This window comes from Anabrus simplex, chromosome 1 (assembly GCF_040414725.1).
Source record: "Anabrus simplex isolate iqAnaSimp1 chromosome 1, ASM4041472v1, whole genome shotgun sequence".
Classification (NCBI taxonomy): domain Eukaryota; kingdom Metazoa; phylum Arthropoda; class Insecta; order Orthoptera; family Tettigoniidae; genus Anabrus; species Anabrus simplex.
In genome coordinates, this window is record NC_090265.1 from 1,154,008,985 (window position 1) to 1,154,032,317 (window position 23,333).

At 39.0% G+C, this 23,333-nt stretch overlaps 1 protein-coding gene across 1 annotated transcript in view; it reads right to left on the reverse strand.

Annotated features, from left to right (window-relative positions):
• The window catches only part of SMC2 (structural maintenance of chromosomes 2), a 349,885-nt gene that overhangs the window by 129,071 nt on the left and 197,481 nt on the right, over positions 1-23,333 (reverse strand). The window contains exon 15 of the mRNA XM_067137430.2: positions 549-673. Within this exon, the coding sequence (XP_066993531.2) occupies positions 549-673 (125 nt within the window). The remainder of the gene's footprint in view (positions 1-548; positions 674-23,333) is intronic.

Sequence of the window (23,333 nt, forward strand, 5' to 3'; positions counted from 1 at the left end):
ATTCATATACAGTACCATTACGATATTTGCCTTTGTTTTTCCCCCCACCCCCCCAAATTAAAATTGTAATTAATTACAAATAAGATTATGATTTCATACAGAACTCTCTAAGCCAGATTTAAGTTTTCTGAAGGTAAAAGCAGGGGTTTTCTTCCATTTGGGGTTATTCTGAATTTGGAGAAATACAATACCAGTATATAATTTCCCATATATATATTCTGTTGTAGCAGGAAGGTGTTATAGCACTACAAAGTACAGTGTCAACACCTAAAAATAAAGGAATAAGTGTCTGTTGCCTAAATTATGCACAAAAACTTGTTGTAGCCTTATAACTATCTAACCATAAAATGAATTTAGACGAAACTGATAACCTCACAACCAGTACATTCTACACTATCACAGTGAAAGGGTTTGAACTGATGAAATATAAAAGAATTCGGTGCAGAGATTCTCAAAGAAATACAAAAATGTGGACATATCCTTCACATGCTGCCGGAGGGTTCGATGAGAAAAATGGATAAACACCTGGAATTAAGCAACAAACTTACCAATTGTGGAAGTGAGGTTATCTACTTCCTCTTTATATTGGTAATGAGCTGTCTGTTGCAGCTTCTTCCTTACCAGCTCCAATTCAAATGTTTTTGTGTCCAGTTTCTGTTTCAGAATGGCGTAACTGTAAGACAAAAATAGACCATGATTATTCAATAACACTCATAATCATAAATAAGCGAGATCTGACAGAATAAAAAATGAAATGCTGCTTAACAGATTGACAAATATATGAATCCAACCAAACCTAACTTGCTGCTTTACATGACTCCTGATGTTGTCATCAATATCTATGGGATCTCCTGCCTTCTGTGGAACCCAAACCAAAGGGATGTGAGATTTCATTTCCAAAACCCTATATGCATTGTTTGGGTTTTGAACTGCGACCTCCTTGGTCAGAAGCCAGTGCCAATATCACTCACCTATTGTATCCCTCTAAAATGATTATGAAATATAACAAAGAGAGAAAATACTTAAGGTGTTTTACCACCTGTATTCATCTTTCTCTTCCATTTTCCTAATCTTATCTTGATTTCTTCTTATTCTACAGTTACTGCATCAAGACTGAAGATCTGTCAAGAGGATCCCTCAATGAGTGCTGATATTCGCCCTCCTGATTAAGTTGGGAATCGGATTTTTTTCCTCCCCCCCCCCCCCCCCCTGCTATCTGCTTTACGTCGCACCGACACAGACAGGTCTTATGGCAATGATGGGATAGGGATGGCCTAAGAGTGGGATTGAAGCGGCCATGACCTTAATTAAGGTACAGCCCCAGCATTTGCCTGGTGTGAAAATGGGAAACCATGGGAAAACCCTCTTCAGGGCTGCCGACAGTGGAATTCGAAACTCTATCTCCCGGATGCAAGCTCACAGCTGTGCGACGCTAACCGCACGGCCAACTCGCCCGGTTGGGAAGCAGAAATGTCTTTGTTAAAGAGATTAATGTAGAATTGGGGAGAGATGAGAGGGACAATTTATTTGATGACAGCAGTGTGTGGGAGAGTGTACCTGTATGTGAAGTGCTTACCTACTCGGAGTTTCTACTCGCTAGTGGAAGAGGGGAAACACTCAACTGATGAACGGTATGCATAACATCTCACTGCACTGTATGAGTCTTTACTCAATGTTCCGAGTGTGAAATGACGCTCGCTCACACACAGCTTCTGGGAACTGACGCACAGTGAGGAAGGTTACAACAGCGGGTTACTGTTTCCACAATAATCTGTGTTAATTACCATGGAGGAGGATGGTAATGGATTTCAGTCAGGTTTTGTATAGCCTATGTATTGAAGTCTTAACTCACCCTATTTTCGAAATCTCAGCTACCAGATGTTCAATAAATATAATAAAAAAGCATCAGCATTGCAGGTGATCATCCAGGAAACAAGAGGTAAATTTGGGATTGAATTATCCGAAGGTCAAGAGTCTAAAAGAATTCAAAATAAGAACAACAGAATCAAAGCAAAAACAGACTTGAAAAGAACATGAAACAAGCAAGTCCACCTAAAACTGAGGGAAAAATAATTGCTGGATATAATGGAGTGTGTCTCAAATCCATCCATAAACAGATTGCAAGTTAAGAAAAATGTCGTGAAACAACAAATAATTTTACTAAAATTAAAATATTTACAATTACAGTACAACATGAATTATAATTGCATTAGTAAATATTTCTAATAATATCGCAGAAGAAAAATCAGCAGAGGTGTCTTCCTGATCAACACATGACCAGGTACATCTTTAAATGTTCCACCACAACCAACGCTAGAATCTGGAACAAAGAACTTACAATGCACCCAGGAAAGAAAGTTGAACAGGAAGGAGGGGGGGAACCCAGTGCGGAAATATCATTTGTAGAGTAGCAAAACCGAGTGGTATTAAAATAGTTGCGAGTTTTGAATTGAAGGAAGATAAATTATTGTAAGAAATGGAGAATAGCAAGCAGAGATAAATGTATTGACAAAACATTAAATGTGTTCAAACAACGTCTAAATCCGTATGTGTGTTATTTTTCAAATTCATTCATTTTATGTTTCTCTTTCCGTGTGAAGATCCAATGGTCCTGGCAGATTTTATTTTTAGCGTAGGTCAAACGGGTGGAATTCTGTTCCATAGTCCGCTTTTTTCCGTGTATTGTCTTAAAAACAGTATAAGTAAAAAATATGTAGTTTTCTAGACAGGGGTTGGTATTTTTAAATGTGACAGCATTAATTGTAAAAAATTTTAAAAATCACTAAAAACCAACATACTTCAGGAAAAAGATTGTTCAGTAATGATATTCTCCTGCTCACTTTAAAAATAAAAAAGGAAAGATTTGTATTATCAGCATCCAAACATAGAATGACATACTCTTAAGCCCTGGCACGAAAAATAGTTTCAATCCCTTGTTAAGAGAACGGTTTGAAGGCCATAATTATATGTATAACAAAATACTTCACAATAAGGACAAGACTAATATAGGGTTAAAAATAAGATGATTTATCTACATATTATAACTAATAAAATATTATTAAAAGGAACACATTCGGCAAGTACTAAAGTAAGATTACAATCATTGTAGTAGCCTTCCTATTTCATCCCTTCTTTGTTGTTTTCTCTCGTGTATCCGCCTATCATCAACTTGTACCACCTCTTTATCAGCAATCACAATTTCGAGAATTTTGCAATCTTCATCCCCAAGATATTTTGCTACGTTGTGCAGAATGAAGCAGTCTAAAATAACTAAAGGTACTTTCTCAGTGGCTATTGTATTTTATTCTGAAGTACTGAAAAGTGTTGTTTTACCTGCCCAAAACATCACTTTTTAATATACTTATTATAGGGGGTTTGTTCTGCGGTTTCAGGATTTTGGCACGGGGTCATAAGCTATGGTGCAATACATAACCTGCATCCCTAAGAGGGGCATTTGCACGATTGCCTGTTATTACTTTGCAAACATCAAAACTTCACCAGATTCGAGAATCGTGCACTGAACCAGGCCAAGTGACGTCCACATTAGTAAACTCTTCACTAGCATTGCAAGTGGCTTGCACATTCATTCTGGGTACCCCTTTCCTATCTATATATTCATTACCACGCTGAGCCTAACCCCTTGCATTGCAGAAGCAATCCCAGTACCAATAAGACACAAAACGAAGGTTGAGGCGTAGTTCGCGACTAGGAAAGGCCTGAATGCAAACATGCCTGAACTGGAAACGAGCCTTTTGACAATAATAGTAAGATACTAGATTTATAAGCAATAAAATTAAAAATACAGGAAATAATGGTTCATTCAAATCATGAAACGAAAGTAGAGGGAAAGGAAATTAATTCAAATAAAAAAAAGATAAAGGACGCATACATACATAATCAGTCCAGATCGAGTTGTTGGCACAACATTATTCCGTGAGCATCAGGTCACAAAGAACCATATTTAAACATACGACGGGATCACTCAATTAAGTACAATACCTTCTAAATGGTGCGAGTATTTACAAATCTCAAATGGCGCAACAGATCAAAAGAGAGGTCGTTCCTTCCAATGAGTATATTCCATATCATTTCCACTCAACAACGTCCACACACCACTCTCATTAACAACAATTACCCCAGATCCTCCAACCCCCCACGCATCAAGGAGAAAACCCAGAGTTTAAAAAAAAAAATTGTAGGATTTCAGTACGGGATAAGAGAAATGACTCTGGACCAAGGAGATAATATGTCACAAAGGAGAAAATCCCAAGCATGCGCATAGCCTAAATGAACAAAAGATAAAACATGGCGGCCCAAAAGGTAAATGAGGGGCCAAGATAAGAGCGAAGGCAAAAGAAATAGCACCATACGAAAATACATAAATAAAATAATGAAACAAGATCAAAATACAAATTCAACTGACTGATACGTCCTTGTTACACTCCCCTTTCATACTAACACTCGTGGATACATTCAGATACAGCCGGGTTGGGCAAACAATACAGGCAGCAGCGTCAGTTAAATGATGAATCCAAATTCATATAACATGACCCCAATGCCACAAACGAGGTCTCATTTATTCCAGAAGTTGCATGCGCAGGTCAAAACGAATTCAGCAACGGGATCAATCCCGCACTCATGCACAAATCCATCAAGGTTCACACTTCGTACGGAATGAGTGGAAGCTCGCGCCGACACAAAATGCAAACAGTCATCAGATGGCGAATTACATAAACAGGCAGCACACGTACACAGTAGTAATATGAGACTGTATCATCAAACATATCATAATCCCAACAACCACAAGGAAAAACATGCAGTCCATTCACACTGCGGAGCGAACAACACATATCAATCACCTATATATCATTGAACAAATATTACGAAAGAACACCCATACCTGGAGTAAATTAACGGTCAAAGAAAGGAGAAGGATAGTAGTACAGGGTAAGTTCGAAGCGTTTAAAGACTTCTCTGTACATCAAAAATGCTACTCCGATAGGCATGGAGTCCCTTTTTATATTCTTCTCACAAGGCAACAACCAACGATTCAAGTCAAAGAGATAAAATTAACATCTCGTCGGAAAGATACGACCATCAGTGCCAAACATTGAGGGAGCTGCTTTCTCTGGTATATTCATGGAAGTTATCGATGAGCCATATCTGCAGGGCTAATTCCCAATTAATACTGTTCGGGTATTGCTAATGGCCTCTTGCGGCCTCACCTTGGATGACTTGTCCAGGAAGAAGTTATCCAGATCAAAGCATCAGTCTAAAATGGATCATGAAACATCAAAGAGTTAGGAAAGTCAGCACTTTTGTTGATTTTAAAAAGGCACGATAGTATTCTTCATATCCTTAAGAAATTTGGTTTACATCGAAAACCTGTTAGCCTCATCAGAATCACCCTTAAAAATACTAAATCCGAAGTTAAATTCAGAAATGAAATTCTCTGAACCATTTGAAATTAAAACTAGACTTTGACAGGAGGATAGACCTTTACCATTACTCTTTAATTGTGCTTTGGAGAAAGACATGCCAACCAAATATCAAGACTGGCAAAAATATTGTGCCATCCTACTTCGTGTGTTATATATATATATATATATAGACTTTACAGTTTTTTTGAACTTACCTCCTCTTCTCTACTCTGCATATGTTTTTACATTTAATCCTCCACTCCCTCCCGCTGAAATTTGACTCCTCGCCATATTTGATGCTCATCTGTTTCCTGCGCCGACATAATACGTCATCAGCTCAGCTATTTTTCATGAATTACACTTTCTAGAATGATCTCTCCATCTACATATTCTCGCCACCCTGCCTATTTCGGCAGGTGGAATCGAGACTGGAATAAGCACAGGACCTCGTCGAGGCACTATATTTTTCTCTGCCCATCACCTTGAGGTGAGAGACATGGAGTCCTTCCTATTTAAATTTTAAGTAAACTTTTCTTTTCTACGGGCATCTAGGTGGGAGTTGGGGGAGTGGTCTACACGATGTGGACAATCAAGATAACTTTTGTTGAGAAGTTAGATCACTCATGTCAAATTGCAATTATGGAACTGGATGGCCGTCTACCATAACCTCTATACGTCTGACGTACACTTCGCGTTGTGTTCTTTTGTTATCTTTTTTTCTCCCATCCTGACCCTTTATACCATAGGTTGTACTAGCTTTGTATCTTGTATAAGATTTCCCTTCATATTTCACATTTTTACGTGTCGTATTATTATTATGGAACTTGTTACGATCACTACAATCCTAAGCATGTACTATGATCCCTTGTAACTAGTTTTCTATTAATTTTTCACATCTTAAGGCGCACTCATGTTATTATGCAACTTGTTACCATCATTATAAATTTTAAGTATGTGCCATGATCCCTTGGAACATGCCTTTTTTTCTTCACGTCTCACATCTTTATGTTAACGTAATTTCTTATAACCTATTTTTCTAAAACATGTACCTTGATTGCTTGTAATACTTTTCATGTGTATCACATATTTGCCCATCCGTGCATTTATCTAGCAGATGTTTACAGTCAGAATTGCTGTTAGGTTTAATTATTATATTTGGAAAACCTATTATTCATCAACAAGCTTTAAATATATTAACTTTCTTCAAGTTGGTACTCCTGTTAGTTATCAGCCATGTTTTGAGAATTAATGTATTTCCTAAATTTATTGATATCTATTTGTATAATCCATTCTCACTATACGGTCTTTCAATTTATAGTCAAATCATCTTTAATTGTTGTACTCTAATATAATTTACTAGCTGATGTACCCCAGCTTCACTATGGAATTCTACATTGTATACAGAATTCTAGGTAATGTAGTCACGTTGCGAGCACGATTGTATTAAATTGAATAGCTCTTAATGTTACCCTAGGAAGGCGACAGAGAAGCCACCAAACGTCTTTTCTCACGTGAAGACTGGGATAGGGAATTTTCATTGCCTACTATCGGTCACTATCAGGTTGCGGAATTTTTATTATAATGGCAGACACTCTCCACCAGCCTTTGACACCCTCAAAAAGACAGTCTTAGTGGTTTTCCCAACTGAAATGACGTCAGTAGGAATGGTGCGATTAAAAGCTATGCTTTCATATGAAATACTCGATGAAACGAAAAACCACACATTTTCTCACTTTTAAGGAACAGTACTATGCTGACGATCTAACAGTCCAAAGTTCCAGAGCTGGAAAGACCAACCCGCACACAGCCGTGATCCGTGGAAACACACTGTCTGTTTTCAGCGGTGGGGGGTTGGAGTGTCGAATAGTGGAGAGTCCTAGGGCAAAACCTACGCCCTTTTACTAATCTGTTTTATAGGAGTACCCGATGAGTCATGAAATCTCAATTCACTACACTGACGGTAGAAAAATCTATCTGACTTGAGAGAATTTTGTCCTCCAAGCCAGACGAGAAACCCCCTCTTCACTGCTAATTTGGAGTAAAATAAATGTAGAATTTAATAAAAGTGAAGAGGAAGAAGCCCTTCTTAAGAAACGGCTCTTTTCAGGGTTGAATTATTAGTTTATTAGTGAATTGTGGTACTATAATTTGGAATAGGCCTAAAGCTAATTCTAGACCAGGCCATACTATCACCACTAAGTGCGCCACCGCCTTAAGTGAGCACACTGCTCATTCAAAAAAGTGAGTCAGAGTAGGGATCAAATAGCTGGAATACTATGAACAAGTGTGTTACGTACCAGCAGTATCAGAAAATGTGTGAATCAGAGGAATGGTATGCTGAAGAAGAAAGTTTCCTCAGTCTCCAGCCACTTCCCGCCAATATTCAGTCAGGCTGTTATACTCGGCACGCAGCAGTAACCCCATCTATCGTAGTTGAGTGGAAGCATCAAAGACAAACAACGGTCAATGTAATGTTATTGTTGATAAATGTTATGCACTTTCGATATTGTAGGCCTTCACATTTAGTTTTCTTCCGACTCTGAAATACCACACTTATCACAGTCGGTATGATACAACTGAATAAAACTTAAATGATCAGAAATTGCATTCTCTACAACTTTTGTTATGTAGTACTTTTCGATAGGACCAATAACATAGGTATTAAAAAATTAAATTTTAGGCAGTTTCCCCTAAACAACATCAAGGTGAATAAAATTGTTTATAGCTTAGACTGTAGTTTCTTATTCCCCAACTCCATATACCCATTCTTCATTAAATTCTGTCAGCCCATATTCTCATTGCTCGGCGTTGATATGGACTTAGCAACAAAAATACAAATTAATGAATATCGGTGTTCATAGCCGGTACAGTAAAAATGTATAAGACATAAATGATAGGAAATTTAATTCTATATAACTTCAGTTATGTAGTATTTATCGATAGGACACTAATAATATAAATATTTGAGAATTTTAGGCCTTCCCCTAAACTACCATTTCACTCCGTGTGAGTAAAATAATTTATAGCTTACATTGCATACCGATTTTCAGTAAATTCTTTTCAGCCGTTTTCTCGTCATGCGTGTACATACATACAGACAGACAGAAATTACGAAAAAGTAAAAAGTGCATTTCCTTGTTACTGTGGACATGACCGCTACAGAAATACTGTACCATTCTTTTCAAATTCTGAGCAATGAACAGACAAAATTCTTATTTTATATATAATTTACATCTATTTGTACACCCCATTTTCACTATTTGTACTCCTACCAAATATTAATTGATATATATTTGTACACTCCTTTTTTTCTTCCTTTTTTTTAATATTCTAAAATCTTGCTAGAGTATATATTTAAAGATAAAAATTTAATTGTTCCGTATTGAAAAGTATCACAGTTAAAATTGAAATAATAAATAAAGAGGTTCAACTTATTCAATACAAAAGAATAAGAAATGCAGTGATTACATTCTTATTTAATAATAAGTAGAAGTGGTACCAGTTTCGACCCTAGTCCAGGTCATCATCAGCCGATTAAAACATGATGTTAGGCAAAGTCTTATAATGTTTATGAAAAGCGGAGAACGGTTAAATGAGCTAGCTTGTATACACTGTCAGGCACAAAGTCATAACACAATCAAACACATATGAAGATCTATAAACGTTCTGAAGCTGAAGATGAGTACATCAATTGAAGTAACTTGCCAACTCCCCGTGATCAATGCGATATATTCAATATCAGGCACTGTGGTTTCAAACACCACTGTTGGCAGCCCTGAGGGTGGTATTTCGTGGTTTCCCAATTTTACACCAGGCAAATGCTAGGACTGTACCTTAATTAAGGCCAAGGCAGATTCCTTCACACTCCTAGCCCTTCCTATCCCATCGTCGCCATAAGACCTATCTGTCTCGGTGTGATGTATACAGCAATTTTTAAAAAAATACTCAGTACGCAGCAGTAATCCTATGTATCGGAGATGAGTGGTAAGTGAAGCCACAAAACACATAACAACAAACAAGGGTCAATGTAATGTTATTGTTGATCAATTTTACGAGGTTTCTATATTGTAGGCCTTCACATTTAGTTTTCTTCGACTGTGTGATATTACGGCATCTTATAAAATTATTTATAGCATAGATTGTAGTTTCTTATTCTCTGACTTTACATACCGATTTTCATCAAGTTCTTTTTATCCGTTTCCTTGTGACTCGGCGCTGATATGGACTTAGTAACAGAAATCCAAATTCATGAATATCTCTGTGATCATAACCGGTACGGAAAAAATGTATAAGACATAAATGATCGGATTAATATATGACAATAAAATTTTAGGCCTTCCCCATAAACTACCATTTCTTCCAGGGCGAATAAAATTATTTATGGCCTAGATTGTAGCGAGTTATTTCCCGAGTTTGCATACAGATTTTCACATTGAACATTTACACATTGAACACAATGCCCGAGCAACACTCGGTCTCCGTCATTTACTGCCATATACGGTGCCCGAGCGGCAGTCAGTTACTTGGTTGATGATGATGTCAAAATAAAACACCGAAACATGTCCTGTAATAAAATAATGTTGTAAATACCATCCAACAACATTGTATTTTGTATTGAAAAGGTGGAACTGCTAGATTTTAATTCAATTGTAAAAACAGAAAAACCAGAAAATAATCTACATTCGCTCTGCTGAAGGACATCCTTTTTATTTGGCACCAGCAAGCAAGGGCTTCCAATATCCCTATAGATGGAACCATATTACGGGAGAAAGCCAAAAAATTAGCTGCGAGATTGAAAATTGATAATTTTACTGCAGGGATTGGATAGAACGCTCAATTTAAAGTGCGACATTGACTAGTCTTCCAGAAGGTTTCCAGAGAAAGTGTTTCTGTGAACGCGGAGGCTAAGGAGCTGTGAATGAAGAGACTGTCTTTGCTACTGGAGGGGTACGAGCTGTAGTTAGTATTAAATAGGTGGAACCTAACAGATATCTCATCTCTGTGACGTATATAATGAGGACGAAACTGGACTTTTTTATTATGTCCTTCAGGATAGAACACTGGCGTTGAAACAGTAATCTTGCCATGGGGAGGAAAAGTTCAACAGAAAGATTAACTGTTCTGCTATGTGTGAATAGTGATGGCCGTGATAAGAGAGTGCCAGCCATAGTGGGAAAGTCATTAAAACCACGTTGTTTTAAGAATACAGAAAAACTACCCGTGACATATCATGCGAACAAAAACTCCTGGATGACCACTGACATTTTATCACAATTTTTAAGAGCATTCAATGCCTGCGTGGGTGCACAAGGAACGAAAGTCATGCTTATTGTGGATAATATTGTGCCGCTCATCCACAGGACACGTTATTTCTTTCTAATGTGAAAGTTGAGCATTTCCCTCAAAATTGTACCAGCGTGTTGCAGCCTCTTGATCTTGGGGTAAGATATTGCTTCAAGCAACTATACCGTAAGTGCCTAGTGCAAATTGCTGTGTGCTTGTCGGATACCGGGAAAGAAATGAGCAAGAAAATCGATTTACTACAAGCGATTCATTTCACAGTAGCAGCTTGGCAGCAGGTGTCCCAGGCAACTGTCGTTAACTGTTTCCATAAAGGTGGTTACAACTGTCAGCTACGCTTGGCGGAAATAAGACTCCACTGAAAATCTCTATGCTAATGGTGAAGATAGTGATGACTATGATGCCTTTAATGAAGACTGGGAACAATTAAAGGGTGAAGGTAACGCTGTCCCCGTTGATTTTGAAGACTATGTGCTGATTGATTTTCATGTAGCCAAATGTGGAGTAGAAAAATTGCAGAACTGTATGATGATGGCACAGGGAAGAGGAGTGATGAAGGGAAAGAAGATGATCGTGAATCCAAAGTTGTCCCCAGTATTGACGAAGCACATGCTGCCTTAGCCAAGGTGAATTCCTTTTTGTACTCGGCTACTCGCACAATATCAGTGATCGTGACGAAGAGAACATTATGCCAATGCGAAGGCTTTGTGTCAACGCAAGGGAAGGTCTGGTAGGCCAGTAACTGTGTCCACAAATGAAAATCATGGATGTGTCCTCAATCAGGTGTTGCAGCCTCCAAAGTGAAGTTTTCGGCAAACAGCCCTAAAATTAAACATCAGCCCTACGTCACTTCGACGATTGTTTAAGGACATATGTGGAATTCCGTACCGAATACAGGTTGGGCGACGATTGACGCAGCACGATAGGCATGTCAGCGTGGAATATTGCACGCGATTTTTGGCCAATGTGTACCGAGGTTCCAGATTTCTTGTTCAAGGTGCGTTTCTTCGACTAAAGTCACATTCACTTGGGCGGTTTTGTAACTCCCCTTCAAACTACTGAAATTCCTGAACAGATAAACGTTGACTCAAATAAGTGTAAATAACAAGGATAATGGGCGCCACCTGCAAAACACTTGCAGGAATATTTAATTATGTAGAGCAACGAGCCACTCCCTCTCCCAAGGCGACGGTCATCAGGCTGACGAGGCTCCAGACTTGCTTTGTAACCTTACCTGTTGCTATATAACCCCTGAAATTAAATTTGGGTAACATGCCAGGTTCAGCCTCACTCCACTGACAAAAGACTCACTTAAAGTTTGATTCTATGATTTTACTCCCAGAATAAGAACTAATATGTGACAAACACCAACAAAAATAAACACTTATGCAACCCACTTAGTGCTTGCTGTTTACATAGAGCTAATATACACAATACTATACAACAAAATCATCTCTACAAATCGAACATCATTATACTTTTAACCTACCTCCAGGTAAGAGCCCCACTGCACTCCGCTGTTACCGTGAATCCTAATCTGGTAGAGAAAAGTACGACGACTATTTCTCTACATATGGATGCAACCTTCTTTACTAACAGCATCCCTAACCTATTTACACTTCTTCGTCGTCTTGAATTTCTTTACAATTGCTGGCTGGACAGACAGCGTTACATGTCCGGAGGCAAGCAAACAGCAAAATTCTCCACCAACTGAAGCTGCATACTCGGGTCACAAGTTCCAAACAAACACTTTCTTTTACAGAAAGTCCACTGCAAAGCCGGTAAGTCGTTGAGATTATACCATGTTCACTCCGTAACAGATACTCCAAACAATAGCAGATCGTATAGCAAACTGCGCAAATACGTCGCTCCCGCAGACCAGTACAAATGAGAAACACACAGTATCAGCATCAGAGTCAGAAACACAATGAGAATCAGAATCAGAATGAGAATGACTCGCCGCACACGCGTACACACTTATATATGCTTGCTACACGTGGTTATCGCGTCCTGAAAAGTTCACTGGTAGCAACGCTCACATCGGCACTTCTTCCCGCGTCACTCTGTCAACACAAACCTCGCTCAAAACAAAGCCCTCGCATTGGCTATCGAGTATATGATGTGACATAGACCGTCCACTCATGTATGTCCACATTGATTCACTCCAATTCTTCAACCGATACAACCTGCCGTACCCCGTGTTCTCAAGCCACCTGTTGCAACACATCCAACTGACTTCAACCGTCCTTCCCGATATAGTCGCAGTTTTCCCAGTTGCACAATCCTTACGGCTAGGCCATATTTACAGACTCTTACCCAAACGGAAATTTATACAAAATATAATGATGAACATATTCAATATTCCCTAATTATACATTCTTCTTATAATATTACGTTTTTACATGGTAAATAAACAAAATTGCATGATTTTAACCTAACAAACTATATACGAAAATTTCCTAACCTAAAAACTCGGGGATCGTACATACGTACGGTTACAATACCTCCCCTTGATTTGTAAAGATTATATACAATACATCTGAGCAAATCACAGTCTTTTCAGTACAGCAGCCTACACAGCCTGTCAAAGTCACTCAGTATTTAAAGCAAATTCACATATTCTTCTTAACATACACAAAACATCCGAACTTACAATACTTCACCTTACATACCTCTTAAGATTGTGAATATTGTGTGTACCAATCATGTCACCTTTGTTATTCAACAGGTGATAAGCACACTTGCCAACTTTCTTACCTACTGTATAAGGTCCCTGATACAATTTAAAAAACTTATGAATTTCTTTGTTGTCTGCAGATGAAATGTGTGGAACCTTTAGTAACACCTCCTCCCCTACTTCAAAACTATCTCCATGATGCCTCCCCTGCTGCATCATTCTCCTATCAGCTGACTTCCTTAAATTCTGCCTCGCTAAATCAATCACCTTTGAAGATACCACTTCTGCTGTGGGTAGATCTACCCTGGTTGCCAATCTCACACAAAAACTCTCTTCCCATTCTTTCACACACAACTTACACAGACTTACATTCGGAACACATATACATTTCACAATCCAAACATCCCTCCTGTTCTGAAAACACACCACAATCGCACCTCTTTCATCAATACTCTTCCACACTTCAATGAAATCATTCGTACGATCTTCAGCATCAGATATTCCACTCAACATACGTTTGAATCGACCTCCTGTTCTCTCATACACATTGTCACTCTCAATTTCTTTGAACTTTCTCCAAATACCAAAAAGCTTTCCAACACAATTACTCCTCATAAAATCTTCAAACCCTGAATCCCCATAATATTCACAACCACTCTTATGATTCTCATTATGCACAAAATGTGACCTAACCTCCACTTCACAAAGAATTTCACCCACAGCATCGACAGTTTTCCTCCACTCATCCTTATCGGACATACCAGCTTCAATCACCTCAATCTCATTCACACAACCCTTCTCACACTTTCCTTCACTCACACTCTCTCTCTTCCTGAAATCACTACTATCACTGAACTCGAGATCCCGACCATTACTACTAAATTCTCCCACTTCCATATCTTTCATCGCTGTTCCCACTCGCACATCATTCATGCCATCAACACTGTTGCTCTTGACCCTCTTAACGGAAGTTTCATTAATCTCAAAATCATCACTACTCAGACACATTATCGACGTAACATTAATCTCCTCAATTACACCATCCTCTACAACATGATATGTCTTCCTCAAAGACTCCTCCTCCACCAAATAATCTTCATCACCTTTACAACTAACTTCCTTTTCAATTTCTGCAACTTCCCAAAGAGCATCAATTACCACAGTGTTATCACCATCAATTTTAGCACATAGTAGGTCCTCCGACAAATCCTCCTCCTTTTCTTCACACCCCTTACCCCCAAAATCCCTCAAATCATCACCTTCCCTCCCTACAATAAAGAATTCAATAATAGGATTAATGGGCATGTTACTTAAATTACCCTTGTCAGCAATGTGGTCATTAATCAGATCCTCTTGAACATCTATTTGATAGTTAATTTCCTTCATAGCACATGTTACAACAGCATCTTCATTTAGGGACAAGTCGCCTGACCTATCTCGCCCGCCCCTTAAGCGTTTAAATTTCTTCTTGGTGGCTGATCATCTTGATTTGGATTATGATTCCCATTTGATCCTTGTTCATCCCTGTCCCGATTTTCCACATATCTGCGGGACTCAGAACCTCTGCCATAACCACGGTTATTCCTCCCTGGGTCTTGCCCTCTGTGGTTGCCACCTCGATTGTTTTGGTCAGGGTACCGATGGTACTCTCCTGGACCATTCTGTCTCTGTCCACCATTCTGGCGGATATTGGAATGACTGTCACTATTCCTAGCAGAACTTAAGGAATCGAACCTCTCTAACAGCTGTTCCATGTCCTTAATAGTTTCAATTCTCTGCATGCATGCTGCCAACTGAACCTCTTCAGAAAAATGTCCCAACATCCTTCTCACTATATCCTGTTCTGATGAATTTAAGTTCAGGCTCTGATTTAGTAACACATGCTCCAAGAAGTACTGAGTCATGCTACCCCCTCCCTGAGTCCTATATCTGCCAAAATTAATTTTGTCTTTAGCTTTCCCTTGAATACTATTGTTCCAAAATTTGGCCTTAAAGGCTACTTCAAATTCACTCAAGCAAGTAATCGTTTCCCTGTATACATCATACCAGAGTTTAGCCTCCCCCATAAGAGCCTCAGAAATCTTAACCTCTACGGTATCCCACTGGGTGATACCATCTGACAGCCCTTTCCCAAATCTTTGTTTAACTACCTTGAGAAATTCCATAGGACCTAATTGCCTATTATTGAACCGTGGTAACTCTACTTCCTTGACCACCTCAATCTGCTGTGCTACCTCAGTCATGTTTAACCCCTTCGACTTTAAATTAGTAAATTCCCACTCTAACTTTTCAGTTTTCTCTTTTGTTTCCTTAATTCTAGTGTCCACATTAATTCTCATTCCTCGAATTTCTTCTGTCACACTAGACTTCACGCTCTCCACTTTCTCCTCAAGAATAGATCTAAGTTCACTTTTGTCCTTTTCCATCTGAACATGTTGGTTTTGAAATTGAGTGATTTGGCCTTCAACTTTACTCTCTATAACATCCTGCCTCATTTTAATCTCATCCACCTTCATAAATTTCTCTTCCACCAGTTCAAACCTCCTTTCTGTATTAACCTTAACACTCTGCAGTTCTCTGTTAATGCTTGAAAATTTCTCTTCCATTTTCTCTGTAAGCATCTTGCCAAAACTATGCAACTCCTTCTGTTGACTCTCAATTTTATCACTTAATTCCTTCCCCTGATTACTAATTTTACTACTCAAATTATCCCCTTGATCACTTAATTTATCACTTAATTTAGCCAACTGCTCTAATACTAACTTCATAAACTCATTATTACCCCCCATGTTACTTTGATTTTGCTCACTAGCTTCCCCTTCACCCCCCATTACAATTCCATACACTTTTTCCATAGACATATTTTCACTCAGACAACTACTTTCATCAAAACTTTGTATGCTTGTGTCAGAGCTGCTCTCCTGATCATTAACAGACATGCTTCCTTTATGCACTACACTTCTCAAATTTATAGCATTACTATTATTCTCACTAATATTCATGCTCCACTGATAAACATAACACTCCAAACATGACAACACCGATACATAACTCCTGACACAAGCTCACTAAAACACTGGACCAAATGTGCCTACCAAGGTTATATAGCAAGTCTGGATATCATTCTGCCTCACGTTGGCGGCGCCAATTGTAACTCCCCTTCAAACTACTGAAATTCCTGAACAGATAAACGTTGACTCAAATAAGTGTAAATAACAAGGATAATGGGCGCCACCTGCAAAACACTTGCAGGAATATTTAATTATGTAGAGCAACGAGCCACTCCCTCTCCCAAGGCGACGGTCATCAGGCTGACGAGGCTCCAGACTTGCTTTGTAACCTTACCTGTTGCTATATAACCCCTGAAATTAAATTTGGGTAACATGCCAGGTTCAGCCTCACTCCACTGACAAAAGACTCACTTAAAGTTTGATTCTATGATTTTACTCCCAGAATAAGAACTAATATGTGACAAACACCAACAAAAATAAACACTTATGCAACCCACTTAGTGCTTGCTGTTTACATAGAGCTAATATACACAATACTATACAACAAAATCATCTCTACAAATCGAACATCATTATACTTTTAACCTACCTCCAGGTAAGAGCCCCACTGCACTCCGCTGTTACCGTGAATCCTAATCTGGTAGAGAAAAGTACGACGACTATTTCTCTACATATGGATGCAACCTTCTTTACTAACAGCATCCCTAACCTATTTACACTTCTTCGTCGTCTTGAATTTCTTTACAATTGCTGGCTGGACAGACAGCGTTACATGTCCGGAGGCAAGCAAACAGCAAAATTCTCCACCAACTGAAGCTGCATACTCGGGTCACAAGTTCCAAACAAACACTTTCTTTTACAGAAAGTCCACTGCAAAGCCGGTAAGTCGTTGAGATTATACCATGTTCACTCCGTAACAGATACTCCAAACAATAGCAGATCGTATAGCAAACTGCGCAAATACGTCGCTCCCGCAGACCAGTACAAATGAGAAACACACAGTATCAGCATCAGAGTCAGAAACACAATGAGAATCAGAATCAGAATGAGAATGACTCGCCGCACACGCGTACACACTTATATATGCTTGCTACACGTGGTTATCGCGTCCTGAAAAGTTCACTGGTAGCAACGCTCACATCGGCACTTCTTCCCGCGTCACTCTGTCAACACAAACCTCGCTCAAAACAAAGCCCTCGCATTGGCTATCGAGTATATGATGTGACATAGACCGTCCACTCATGTATGTCCACATTGATTCACTCCAATTCTTCAACCGATACAACCTGCCGTACCCCGTGTTCTCAAGCCACCTGTTGCAACACATCCAACTGACTTCAACCGTCCTTCCCGATATAGTCGCAGTTTTCCCAGTTGCACAATCCTTACGGCTAGGCCATATTTACAGACTCTTACCCAAACGGAAATTTATACAAAATATAATGATGAACATATTCAATATTCCCTAATTATACATTCTTCTTATAATATTACGTTTTTACATGGTAAATAAACAAAATTGCATGATTTTAACCTAACAAACTATATACGAAAATTTCCTAACCTAAAAACTCGGGGATCGTACATACGTACGGTTACAGTTTTATCAATCGCCAAACAACTCGCTTTCTTGGTTTCGAGAGGCCAGACACTATAGTCCAGAAACCACTACATAGAGTGCGTGTGAAGATTTGGTGTGCAGTGTCAGGAAATGGTGTGCTAGGTCCATATCTCATAGAGAATGATGATGGTGCACATCTTACTGTAAACCAGGAATGCTATAGGAACATGATCAGGCCATTTATTCAGGATCCAAGAAGGTTTAGTCATGCCAGGTACATGCAGATGAATAGAGAGTGGTTCCAACAAGACAGGGCAACCTGCCACACCGTTCGACAGAGTACCGTACTTCTCGGCATAATCGTCATTACCGCGTAATCGTCGCATCCTTTATTTTCAATACAAAAATCGGACTTTAAACATTTATTATTACAGGTCATTATCCTCATGTTTGTTCCGTATTGAATGATGTTGATCACAGCAATTTTAAAGAAGTATTTCTTATCCACCTATTCAATACAAATTACCTTTATTGGTGTTTACATTTTTATAATACAATTCTTCTAAGAGACATGTTTCGCTCTTATAAAGAGCATCTTCAGCCATTAATTTAAATCTTAAAATGATGTTCGTGAACAGTTGTAAACATATTAAAAAGACAATAGTCAAAATTAAATTTACAGTAGTCTAAAAATCTAATTACATCACATCTAAAAAACAACATTAAAACACTTCAAAAACGTGATAATATGAACATTTAAAATTATCACAATGTCCATTCAAAACCTTGTGTCTGAAACTATTATTCAATCTTCATCTTAAAAACAGTAGTCAGACAAGTTAGCAACTCCAAATCAGCAGGGCATACCTATCATCTCAATAACAACAAATTCCACTATCTGTACAAAATTGATCGGAGGTCAAGTACGACGTTCTATACCTCGCATATTTGCATAACATGACGCATGCTTACGACCAACATTTGTAAACAAGTTAAACATTATTTTCTACTAGAGCCCACATTTGACTCCTGCATTCATTCTATGTCCTGCCTGTTATGTTTAAAGCAATATGGATCATTGTGTTTTCACAATTTAGCTTGTGGGCACTCTATTTTAAGTTTCACTCTGGAAATACTACATCACATAAGTTGCATTTTAATTTTCATTTTTCCGTAAGAATGATGTTCACCTTGGTGCTGTTTTTATAGAAAAACATTTACTACTGCTCAGCCCGAAGGCCTGCAGATTACGAGATGTCGTGTGGTCAGCACGACGAATCCTCACGGCCGTTATTCTTGGCTCTCTAGACCGGGGCCACTATCTCACCATCAGATAGCTCCTCAATTGTAATCACATACGTTGAGTAGACCTCGAACCAGCCCTCAGATACAGGTAAAATTCCCTGACCAGGCCGTGAATTGAACCCGGGGCCTCCGTGTAAGAGGCAGGCACGCTACCCCTACACCATGGGCCCAGCTCCTGCGTTATTGCGCACGAAATGAAATCCAAGACGATAACGCAGATTTCCACGGAATTATTTAGCTCACAGTCAGCCGAATTACGATGTCTCAGTTGTCATTGCTAGACTCTCATCTTACTATTACATCATAAGTGTCCAGGGATGGGATGAAAACTTTTACCGAAGCACTCAAGATAATTATTATCCAATGGTATTAAAAGTTTTATTTTATAAACTCGTCAGTAATGTAATGTAAAATCATCAATAACTGGGAAGAAATATTAACCTAATTACTGTATGTTTAAAAGACATTAAGAAAATGAATGTTTGTTACTGACGTCTCGGAACACAGTCAACTACAGTAAATCTACACCGCGCTAGCTAGAGCGATGTATGAAGAAGCCCGTGCTCCGGTTTGTGAGCTTTGCGCAAGCGCACTAGTGTGTCGCAACCAACGAGCTCAACTGATAAGCAAATTGCTGCATGCTTCCTTGCTGCCTATACTCCGCACGGCCTTACTTCTAAATTGAAGTTTCGCAAAACAAATGAGCATCGCCTTCCCTCTGTTGCCAGCGCGCTACGCCTGTGAGAACAGCTGATGCAATATGACCGCGGTAAACAGCCCTTTTAAACTGTAATGCAGTACTCAGAAAAACGAATGAATATGGATTGAAAACAAATTCACAAGAACTACACTTTCTAACAATATCTGGCACTAAAAGAGAATATATTATTAACAATAAAAGAGAATGAGGAAATAACATATCACTAACGGCTAATGGCTGGCACAGAAAGGAACACTCTACTGATCTCAGAGTCACTGGAACCCTCCAACAATATGAAAAACACACTAAATATTGAAGGAAAATGCAAAAGATTGCGAACCGTACCGAATACCACACATGCTGAGCGAGATAGGTTAACCACGTGGCGAATGTAAATATTAGAGTTGGCAACTGGGTTTCGAGATCGTGCTCTGCCGATATAAATCGATATGAATGGCAGCTTGGGATTGGTTGGATGTCTATGCTTCAGCGCATAACCACCAGACAGAGCCAAAATCTGCTAAAACGTCAATTTAGAAATAGAGCCGTACGGAGTATAACAGTACTGGCTGCTCTGGAATGGACAGATCACAGATGCATTTATTTGTTTGTTACTGACGTGATTACTGGAGACGTGTGTGTGAGAATTTAAGTTTTTAATTTGTGTTTGGGGTGTTTGTAGAAATAATTTGTTTTAACAGTGAAAAATTACGGAAAGTCATTTATATTGCAAAACATTAATGTGTGAAGCATATACAAGCAATTATGGGCAAATATAGAAACTATTCTGCAGGCTTCAATCTAAGCGTAATTGAACAGCACGGGAACAGAGCTGCAGAAAGAAAATTTTCAGCGAGTGAAAAGTTAGTGCGTGACTGGCAGAAATTAAAAAACAAGCTAAAAAGCACAAACCCTTCTAGACGCGCGTTTAGAGGTCCTAAAACAGGGAAATTTTCTATAACTGACGAAGAAGTGTTTATGTACGTCAATGAAATACGTAGCAATGGCTGCAGTGTATCATATGAAATGTTACAAATTAAGGGACGGGAGGTAGCGCGCAAACACAACATAACTCAGTTTACGGCGAGTCGTGGGTGGATTAAGGGGTTCATGCGACGACACAATCTGTCAGTGCGAAGGAGAACAACACTAAACCAAAAGTTGCCTGCTGATTACACGGACAAGATTGTGTATTTTCACCGATTCATCATACGTTTGCGCAAGGAATCTTCGTACTTGCTTTCTCAAATCGGTAATGCCGATCAGACTCCAATCTTTTTTGATATGCCTCACAACAGCACTATTGCGCCAAATGGATCACGGAGTGTATTAATGAAAACCAGCGGTAGTGAGATGTTGCGATGCACAGCAATGCTAGCCATTACAGCTGACGGAAGAAAGTTGCCGCCTTACATCATTTTCAAGAGGAAAACTATGCCTAAGAATATAGTTTCCCAGTGGAATTCATGTATGAGTACAACCAAAGGGTTGGATGGACGTAGAACTCATGCTGCTGGACTGGGTTAAAACTGTGTGGGATAGTAGACCCGGTACACTACTGAAACAACCAGCTCTGCTTGTATTAGATAGTTTCCGACGTCACCTCGTGAACGAAGTGAAGCAACTTCTCAGTAAAAATAAGACATGACAGATAGTCATTCCTAGTGGCCTAACATCTGCTTTGCAGCCACTAGACGTATGTATTAATAAACCCTTTAAAGACCACTTACGTTGATTTTACGAGTGGATGATGAGCGGCGATCAGCAATTGACGCCCGGTGGAAATATCAGGTGTCCACCTTTGGACTTGTTATGAAGAGTTGGGATCTTATACCACCTGAACTAGTCTCCAAGAGCTTCAAAAGGACTGGGATTTCGAATGCACTAGACGGATCCGAAGATGACGCAGTGTTGCCGAGAGACAAAGAATCTCATACTGGTATTAACAGCGGCGAGGACGGTGCATCAGATACCGAAACCTGCGATAGCGACAGACGATTTGGAATAAATTGTGTACTGCTAAGTCCGTATATCACAACAGAGCGATAATTTTTTGCAAGTGTAATATTTAATACTCAAATTAATGACAATTAACTTAATACGTTCATTTTTATTTTGAGGTTGGAAAAACGTTCGCCGAATTGTTGCAAATAATTATGAATTTTGTTTTAGACTATTTTAATTATTTTGATGTATAAACGCAAGTATTACGTGCATCTTAAATTTGTATCAAATACAATTTAGTTATAAATACATTTTTTGAGTAAAACAAATACTGGTATTAAAAATTCTTCGGGTAATGGTCGCACCCTACAATTTTTTTTTGAAAATTTTGGTATAAAAAGTGCGACGATTATGCCGGGAAATACGGTATGGCTATGCTGCAAGAAACCTTTCCAGGACAAGTAATATCCGCAGGACTGAGTTCCCCTACCCATCACATTCCCCCGATCTCACACCACCTGATGCTTACGTGTGGGGAATGTTAAAGGAGCAAATTTTCAATTGTCCAAATCCACCCAAAACTGTGCCTGCATTACGTCAGAAGATCATCTCGTTCTTCGGGACTCTGCAGCAAACTATGTACCAGAACATGTTGGAGAATCTGCGTGATCGTTATGAACACTGCCTACAGCGCAATGGAGCACATTTTGAACATTTACACTATCATCTCGATAAGTAAGGTAATGATAATAAGACTCGTAATTTCGAGTACTGTATATTTTGGCACATACTGTATTACCTGTGACCTGTTTTGATATTTTATTAGGTCTATTTGAGAGACGTGAATGATATTAAAATATTATGCCTATACAAATAAACATACATAACCCAACCGATCCTGCCTATTGCCAATTCTTGATGGATGCAGTATTTTTGTATCCGTCTCTTGCACAGGCCAGAGCAAAGTGTAGCTTCCACCGAAGTCCCAATCTCATCCATGGCTGTATGGGGGTATGAGTGTTGAGTAATGACATTTGGAGCACATCTAGTGTTGAGTGTTATGAAAGGTGTTGCTCATAGGATCAGTTGTGCTGCAGTAGCACCTCCTCGTCCAGTGAGAAGCAAGGGCAAACTACCTCACTCCTTATCTTGCCTAGTATGCCTTATTTAGGCTCTGCCATTGGTTTTTTGCGGTTTCTCTCTAACTGCATAGCCGTTGGTGGTGCTATTTGAGGATCCAACCAGCCTCTGGACTGATGACCTAACAGACAGACAACCTAACCAATATTACAGTGTTCTGTTACATAACTAGACCAGTAAGTGTCAATATTGCTGCAAAGAAAAAAAGATAGAAACAAAACAAACATGACAATGTAAAAGAAAGGTCATTATAGCCACAAATGCTGCAAGTTTT